The sequence below is a fragment of the Tachypleus tridentatus genome, unplaced genomic scaffold, assembly GCF_004210375.1.
Source record: "Tachypleus tridentatus isolate NWPU-2018 unplaced genomic scaffold, ASM421037v1 Hic_cluster_2, whole genome shotgun sequence".
In the NCBI taxonomy this organism is placed as follows: Eukaryota; Metazoa; Arthropoda; class Merostomata; order Xiphosura; family Limulidae; genus Tachypleus; species Tachypleus tridentatus.
The window spans coordinates 58,796,158-58,806,029 of NW_027467782.1; the positions used below are offsets into that span (position 1 = coordinate 58,796,158).

General features: G+C 29.4%; 1 protein-coding gene across 1 annotated transcript in view; it reads left to right on the plus strand.

The window, feature by feature from the left end:
• The window catches only part of LOC143242339 (uncharacterized), a 57,014-nt gene extending 47,502 nt beyond the window's left edge, over positions 1-9,512 (plus strand). Inside the window, exons 20-25 of the mRNA XM_076485698.1 lie at positions 1,513-1,548; positions 1,890-2,012; positions 6,462-6,722; positions 8,265-8,300; positions 8,643-8,765; positions 9,475-9,512. Coding sequence (XP_076341813.1) covers positions 1,513-1,548; positions 1,890-2,012; positions 6,462-6,722; positions 8,265-8,300; positions 8,643-8,765; positions 9,475-9,512 — 617 coding nt within the window. The remainder of the gene's footprint in view (positions 1-1,512; positions 1,549-1,889; positions 2,013-6,461; positions 6,723-8,264; positions 8,301-8,642; positions 8,766-9,474) is intronic.
• The last annotated feature ends 360 nt before the right edge of the window (positions 9,513-9,872 follow it).

A 9,872-nucleotide genomic window follows, 5' to 3' on the forward strand; every position in this document is an offset into this window, starting at 1 on the left:
TCTTTGTGTTTAATAATGCATTTATATGTATGTATAATTAAGAATGAAATGATTAAGTATACATCTTCAAACATAAGTTATACTTATTAGTATAAGTCAAAACATACTAAATGTGGCTTGCCTAATATATATTTTGACTACATGTAATAACTGTAACTGAAATATGAAAAGAAAATACTTTTATCTAGGTTTCGAGCCAGCTTTAGATGTATATTCTGCTTCTCAAAGTCCATAATATTTTACAATTTGTTTTCTTCACATTATTTTTGAACCCTATCTCATTTCTATTGCAGGTATTTTTACTGAAAAATATTAATAATCCTTACTTCACTCAGCATGTTTTATTTAAGAAAAAATAAACCAAGGAAAGTAATTTATTTTTATATATTTCTCTGTAAATAAAGGTTTATTTTCTGTTCCATTCTCTAGTGCATGATTTATGAGTCTTCTCATGGATAAAATGTATAATAATTCCTTTGTGCACACGTTCAGAGTGGAACAGTACATATAGAAATTTCTCAGAAATGTACTTGATACCAGCTGTATTATACTTGAAGCACAAAAAATGAGTAAACATTATATCCTGCTTGTCAGAAGCTTAGAATTTTATCTTGTGAAACATTCTTCATTTGAAAAGGCACTTTGGTGTAGGAAAACTTTAAAGAGATAAACAAAAATATTGCAATAATATATGAAGAAATTTTAATTATTTTATGAAAAGAAGTAAGGAAATAAGTTCCCTCTTTAAACATTGTCAAGAGAAGAAAAATTATGATTAAAAAAATTAGAATGTTCAGTCATCAGCACGTTCTCAAAAGGTACTATTTGGACAAGTTTTCACTGGGAAAGAATCTGCTACTTTTGGACAATTTTCTATCAGATTCTTGTATTAGAGTGATTAAACAAAAATCATTGCATGTGTTTCTTACATTTTATTTAAAATCTTTGGATGTACGTAAATGTGAATCTGTTTTTGCAGTAGTTGAGGCCCTAAGCATATTTAATAATAATTTCTTTCTATCATACACTTTTGTGTAAAGAGAAAACGTTTAATACGTCTGCTATACGTTTTCCTTTAATGAAACCATGCTTAGCTTCTGTTTATATAAGTATTGTGTCTGACAGTATATAATTTTGCTTATTATCCTCTTAAGCGATGGGTATTTTGGTCGTCAGACCACAGGTTATTGGCACTTCTCTATATTGGGTATAAAATGATAGAAAAGGAACGGATAACAGACTCCTCTAAATATTTAAAGACTTAAACTTGGTCTTTATTTATTATAAATTACACCATCTAGAGTAAAACTGGAAGTTGAAATAAATTAATATTTTAATACACTCAAAATTAAAACATTGAGCTTGGACTGCAGTTATTCTGAAGCATAAATTGTATACAGACACTGCTAAGATATGCTTCTTTTTCATTGTCTTGTGGGATAGTTATATAAAAAATATTTACATTTACTTGTAAAACAATATATAAATATTTTGTTGTGATGGTCTTCCTAGTTTTGAAGATTGACATCCAGGCACTTCCTAGTTCAGGTATGTCATCCCATGTGATTGTGTTGCTCATTTAACTACAACTTGTTTTTTCTGAATCTTCTAAAACAATGAGAATAAATTTCACCTAAGCATAAAATAAAATATTTTAAAAGTATAGGTACTGAGAAAAATGGCTGCAATTGTTATTTTAGAAATTTTTTCCCGACACAATAACAAATAATTTAAATTGTGTCATTTTGGTAAATACTCTTCTCATATATTTTTAATCTGCAATATCTAAAGCTTTTAGATCTTCTGACTGCTTTCTCGGAGCTAACTTCATTTTCAAATTATACGATTAGTCTCTCATTAATTTCCTTTATTATAATTTTTGTTTCTAGGACATGAATATGTCTGTGGAAAATATGTAATAATCGATTTCTACAAAGGTGAGGAGCATTATTTTGCATCTGAGATCATATACAGTGTCAAGAAAGACTGTTCTTGTGATCAACTAAAAGTTGGTAAGTTTTAGTGGTTGAATATTTAGATACATAAATCTTTCTGATACTTTAGGAGAATGGTATTGTTTTTGTATGATTATTTATTAAAATGCCACCATCACAGATGCATACCACCACGAGAGTAAAAATTGAATCTTAAAATAATTAGAAAAATAAACTTGTAATCATTCTTATACAAATATAGGAAATGTGAAAGTTAAAGTATAGTTAGTGAAACTCTTATTTATTATTGCGTACAATTAAAGATGAACTGTGAGTTTTAATTTTTGTTTGTGCGTAATAAAAGAACATGTAGTCTCCTAATAAAAAAGTACATTTAATTGTAATGTGGCCTTGTAGCTTCCATGCAGGAACATATTTATCGAGATTGTCTATTAACTGATTTTCATCTTTTCCTTTCACACTGATATAACATATCATAAAATTAAAGGGCAACAAGGAATCTCTTGGTCCATATAGATTCCATGATGGCCACTAAGTTAAATTAAACTCTACAAATCTCAAATGCAGACATGATCATTGAAATATTTATAATTTTCAAATGAACTGCATCTACCACATTGCCAAACAGTCAATTCCAAAGGCCAGCCACATTGTTGGAAAAATTAAACCGTTATAGTTCAAAATGACTCCTTCCATGCAAAATTTTGTGTTCATTTCTCCTTGTCTTAAAATTATAACTACTTTAATCTTGAATTCTGTTTTTACTGTAGATTCTATCTACAGTTCTAATTGCCGTGTCACGTTGATTAGATGACTTATATAACTGATAAACTAGAATACCAAGATGTTTTCTTTTGCAATCTGCAAAGGTTAGTCACATCACAATTATATTCATAATCAACTTGTGTTTTCACACATTCATTACCTTATTTTAATTAAAGAATACCTGTCATTTTTTTAGATCAACTGACAAAATAATTAAAATCATTTTGTAAAGCAGCAGTATCCTCCACACAGGCAGCAGCATTCCAGAACTGTAATGTCATCCTCATTTTTAAACAATCTGTTGACCTTTCCTTCATCTGTACAACTCATGTAAATTAAAAAGTTCAAAGGTTCAAACACTTATCTGTTAAATACCAATTCTATTCAGATTAATCCATTCTGACAGAACTCCTTTCATAAAATCCCTCTGATTTCTTGTGTTTCAATTTCAGTAAGCCTTTTATGTGGCACTATGTCAACTTCTTTCTAGAAACTCCCATCAACTAAGTCTGCACCCATAACCTAATCTACATGAGTTATAATCTTTTAAAGAATGTCAAAATATTAGTAAGAGGAAAAATTCCTCTGGTGATTCTATGTTGACCATCCAACAAAAGTTTAAAAGTTTTTTGTGTGACTTTGCAAAGCATACATTATCAGGCTTTTACATAGTTTTTCCACCAGTAGAGGACCTCTAGTAAGTAGAACAGTTTTATCTCCCAGAATAAAGAATAACATTAGTCACCAACTTTCAATTTTCTGTCATCCTTCCAGTATTTAAGGATTTAATAAAAATAATAACAGGTGCGTCAGCTATCCAATCTTAAATGTCCTTTGAAACTTTGGGGTAAACATTAGCTGGCCTGTGAGCCTTATTACTTATTTTGATATGCAGAGAAACATCAAATCTAATTAAGCAATGATCACTTCCATGCAGATGGTTTTCAGTCTACACCATAACAACCATATCTTTGTTAAAAGTTAATATTAAATCTAATATGGCATTGTTTGTAATAGATTCTTTATTGGTACCAGTTGTTGAATAAAACAATACAGAAGAGTTTCTTAAAACCAGTCATCCTCATTATATGTCTCTAACCATCCTCATTTTTTTTCTGAAATGAAAATTTTCTATAATTATCACCTCATTCACAGTTTAATTCTTTATGTTATTGCAGAGTTTCTCATTCATTTCATCAGTCTCCTGTGACAAATTCTTATTAAAAGCCTTTTACTCCTTACAAACACTAATAAAAAATAAAAATATATATTCACCTTATGGACATTAGTTTCGATATCCTCAACATGAATAGGCTTTAATCCACATTCTATACATAAATTTTTCAGAGTGTCTTCCTAAACAACCTGTAAACATCAAAGAAATTCCTTTCATCAAAATATTCTTCATTTATGTAACTTCCAGTTATTCCCACTATATTCAAATCCTCTGTTCAGAACAGTGCCCTAAAGCCATCCACTTTATGTCTTATATTTCAAGCCTTACAGTAACAACAGTTTATCCTACCATTAAGAGCTCGCTTTCCCATGCAATAATCCTCAGAATAAGTTATTCTTTTAATTATAGCTATTTTGCTTATATGCACTGATAAATGCTTTATATAAATAACCATAATATCCTCTGACCTACCTTTCCCTCTTCTGGTTGATCATCATTTTGAGAAGTTGTAGGTTAGCGATCAAAATGTGCAATGAAAGTTGTTGATATTTCTGTTTGATGCAGAAGTATAAGATTGTATGCCTTCCATTTTCATAGAATTTCACACAGAAATCAGGACAAAGTGATATAATGATAGGTAATGATATGTTGCAAGAATGAAATAAATTTGTAAACAAATCCAAGATAATTACATTTCTGATTTTATTTGAAAGCAATTTTTTTCTACATTAGTCCCTATTGGCCTTAGTATATTTAATTGAATGGGCTAGGAAATTTGTAAAATATAAATGATGATAAGAGAATGTATAATCTATAACTAAATGAGTTTGAAACTTATTAGCTATATTAAGTAACAGTATTACTTAAAACTGTAAATATAAAAAGAGCGAACTTTAGGATTGTCAAGAAATACAAAACCAAGCTTAAATAAGTCCACGAAGGTCATATTTTCAACTAGGTACTGTTAAAAAAATGAAAGAACAAAGCTATGAAGAGCATCTCCATTATTTTACAAGCTAGAAATCCCAATTTGATGGTATAATTACAGTATTCATCAATCGTTATCGGAAAACAGATTTAGTAACACTTATCTTTTTGGTCTACATACATATTTTCTTCAATAGCCTACTGTGCACAAGTAATTATCAAAACCATTTTCAACTGGAATCTTAATTGCAATTATTTAAAAATATCAGAACCTGTATAAAATGTTCAATGTGCATCAGTAATATATACTGAATATTTCCTGGGGTTTACGATAAGTATGCAAAATAGTAGAAATAATCACCACCATCTTCCAGGGTGGAAAATCTACTACAATAATTCTCCATTGTTAAAACTTGTCAGATTATATCAGCCAAAATCCACATGGCTAGAGCAAATTCAAGTAATGACGAACAATAATAAACTGAGTAACAGTATGCAACAACAAAATTGTGTACATTTTATGATGCAGTTTCCAACTAATACACTAGAATATATGAGAATTGTAGTTTCCAACAAGGAGAATACTGGAGTTTTATGGCAGAAAGAAAAACGTAGACATTTTCACACCACACTAAAAGCATTTGTATGAGATTAAGTTTAAAAATATTCTCTCAGTTCTTGCAAGATTCATGTGCTATCCCATATTACTGTAGATGTCACTTGCACTGATTTTCGAATCGTACTAGAGATTTGTAGCTAAGTGAACTATCAGCAATAAATATCTACACTTTTCTTATTATTTTTAAATTCTATTTGTAGGTTTTCATTTGTAAATGTTTGATTATCTTACATGTTTGATTTGGGAAAACAAATGCCTAGAGTAAGAGAAAAGCCACTCTAGGCATATTTAACTTTCTATATGACAAAAGCAATATTTATTTTAAATGGACCATATACATCTACAGGAATATTTGCAAAACGTTTCCTATCTTTTGAAGTAATCATTTACTGAGTCTGGTGGCTTTGTGAGTGAGTTTTGATTAAACCAGCATTTAACGGTGTCAATACAAAGGTAGAGATCAGAGTATCATCGCATCTGTTATGTATGAATAATCGTGTAAAACAATTGTAAGATAAAAATAATGAACCTTAAAATAGGCTGTTGGTATCCCCAGCATTTGGTATCCTATATATACAAAATTTTGGCATAAAATACACAATCGAACATCACAGTAATCTTATTTAGCAGAGGTGAACCTCAAATAAGTATTATTTTAGAAAACAAATTGAATTAGTTTAGTGGAATTTTCATCTCATTTCTGCACTTAATATTGCTTACTTATACATGTAATAGGTCACTGAATTTTATTACTGTGCCATAATTAAACATGCTTGCGAACTTTCAAATATGTTGTGACTATCAGACGTGGCTGATAAAGGACATTTTTCTACAGATAAACACATCAACTTATTTCTCATGAAATAAAATTAATGAACAGTGTAATGGGGGTATTTGTCATTGATCTAAATAGATTGATCAGGTTTTCAGGCATATTGTTTCTCTGAGTTATTTGATTTAATATATTTTACTACTTGAAATTTCCTCGTATTATCATTTATTAATGTATTTCTTTTAGGTATATATATCCTACTGAGCATGAAAGATCCTTGGATCAGAATTAACAACAAATATGATGTCATGAAGATGACAGATGTAGTCCATCTTGTAAGTTATAATTCAAGAACTGAAGAACAAATTGAAAATGGATTAAAGGGATGCAAACCATACCAACCACCTAGTCCATCCACATATTGTCCTTCAATTCCAAATTCCTGTCTCAACTGCTATGATTACTTAGACTATAAATTGAGGAAAAGTATTTGTACATTCGAGTTCAGTAAGTTCAGTTATTACAAAACCTTTTCTTTGTGTTTAATAATGCATTTATATGTATGTATAATTAAGAATGAAATGATTAAGTATACATCTTCAAACATAAGTTATACTTATTAGTATAAGTCAAAACATACTAAATGTGGCTTGCCTAATATATATTTTGACTACATGTAATAACTGTAACTGAAATATGAAAAGAAAATACTTTTATCTAGGTTTCGAGCCAGCTTTAGATGTATATTCTGCTTCTCAAAGTCCATAATATTTTACAATTTGTTTTCTTCACATTATTTTTGAACCCTATCTCATTTCTATTGCAGGTATTTTTACTGAAAATATTAATAATCCTTACTTCACTCAGCATGTTTTATTTAAGAAAAAAATAAACCAAGGAAAGTAATTTATTTTTATATATTTCTCTGTAAATAAAGGTTTATTTTCTGTTCCATTCTCTAGTGCATGATTTATGAGTTCTCTCATGGATAAAATGTATAATAATTCCTTTGTGCACACGTTCAGAGTGGAACAGTACATATAGAAATTTCTCAGAAATGTACTTGATACCAGCTGTATTATACTTGAAGCACAAAAAATGAGTAAACATTATATCCTGCTTGTCAGAAGCTTAGAATTTTATCTTGTGAAACATTCTTCATTTGAAAAGGCACTTTGGTGTAGGAAAACTTTAAAGAGATAAACAAAATATTGCAATAATATATGAAGAAATTTTAATTATTTTATGAAAAGAAGTAAGGAAATAAGTTCCCTCTTTAAACATTGTCAAGAGAAGAAAAATTATGATTAAAAAAATTAGAATGTTCAGTCATCAGTACGTTCTCAAAAGGTACTATTTGGACAAGTTTTCACTGGGAAAGAATCTGCTACTTTGGACAATTTTCTATCAGATTCTTGTATTAGAGTGATTAAACAAAAATCATTGCATGTGTTTCTTACATTTTATTTAAAATCTTTGGATGTACGTAAATGTGAATCTGTTTTTGCAGTAGTTGAGGCCCTAAGCATATTTAATAATAATTTCTTTCTATCATACACTTTTTGTGTAAAGAGAAAACGTTTAATACGTCTGCTATACGTTTTTCCTTTAATGAAACCATGCTTAGCTTCTGTTTATATAAGTATTGTGTCTGACAGTATATAATTTTGCTTATTATCCTCTTAAGCTTACATGGGTATTTTGGTCGTCAGACCACAGGTTATTGGCACTTCTCTATATTGGGTATAAAATGATAGAAAAGGAACGGATAACAGACTCCTCTAAATATTTAAAGACTTAAACTTGGTCTTTATTTATTATAAATTACACCATCTAGAGTAAAACTGGAAGTTGAAATAAATTAATATTTTAATACACTCAAAATTAAAACATTGAGCTTGGACTGCAGTTATTCTGAAGCATAAATTGTATACAGACACTGCTAAGATATGCTTCTTTTTTCATTGTCTTGTGGGATAGTTATATAAAAAATATTTACATTTACTTGTAAAACAATATATAAATATTTTGTTGTGATGGTCTTCCTAGTTTTGAAGATTGACATCCAGGCACTTCCTAGTTCAGGTATGTCATCCCATGTGATTGTGTTGCTCATTTAACTACAACTTGTTTTTCTGAATCTTCTAAAACAATGAGAATAAATTTCACCTAAGCATAAAATAAAATATTTTAAAAGTATAGGTACTGAGAAAAATGGCTGCAATTGTTATTTTAGAAATTTTTCCCGACACAATAACAAATAATTTAAATTGTGTCATTTTGGTAAATACTCTTCTCATATATTTTAATCTGCAATATCTAAAGCTTTTAGATCTTCTGACTGCTTTCTCGTGAGCTAACTTCATTTTCAAATTATACGATGATTAGTCTCTCATTAATTTCCTTTATTATAATTTTTGTTTCTAGGACATGAATATGTCTGTGGAAAATATGTAATAATCGATTTCTACAAAGGTGAGGAGCATTATTTTGCATCTGAGATCATATACAGTGTCAAGAAAGACTGTTCTTGTGATCAACTAAAAGTTGGTAAGTTTTAGTGGTTGAATATTTAGATACATAAATCTTTCTGATACTTTAGGAGAATGGTATTGTTTTGTATGATTATTTATTAAAATGCCACCATCACAGATGCATACCACCACGAGAGTAAAAATTGAATCTTAAAATAATTAGAAAAATAAACTTGTAATCATTCTTATACAAATATAGGAAATGTGAAAGTTAAAGTATAGTTAGTGAAACTCTTATTTATTATTATGCATACAATTAAAGATGAACTGTGAGTTTTAATTTTTGTTTGTGCGTAATAAAAGAACATGTAGTCTCTAATAAAAAGTACATTTAATTGTAATGTGGCTTGTAGCTTCCATGCAGGAACATATTTATCGAGATTGTCTATTAACTGATTTTCATCTTTTCCTTTCACACTGATATAACATATCATAAAATTAAAGGGCAACAAGGAATCTCTTGGTCCATATAGATTCCATGATGGCCACTAAGTTAAATTAAACTCTACAAATCTCAAATGCAGACATGATCATTGAAATATTTATAATTTTCAAATGAACTGCATCTACCACATTGCCAAACAGTCAATTCCAAAGGCCAGCCACATTGTTGGAAAAATTAAACCGCATAGTTCAAAATGACTCCTTCCATGCAAAATTTTGTGTTCATTTCTCCTTGTCTTAAAATTATAACTACTTTAATCTTGAATTTGCTTTTACTGTAGATTCTATCTACAGTTCTAATTGCCGTGGTCACGCTTGATTAGATGACTTATATAACTGATAAACTAGAATACCAAGATGTTTTCTTTTGCAATCTGCAAAGGTTAGTCACATCACAATTATATTCATAATCAACTTGTGTTTTCACACATTCATTACCTTATTTTAATTAAAGAATACCTGTCATTTTTTTAGATCAACTGACAAAATAATTAAAATCATTTTGTAAAGCAGCAGTATCCTCCACACAGGCAGCAGCATTCCAGAACTGTAATGTCATCCTCATTTTAAACAATCTGTTGACCTTCCTTCATCTGTACAACTCATGTAAATTAAAAAGTTCAAAGGTTCAAACACTTATCTGTTAAATACCACTCCTATTCAGATTAATCCATTCTGA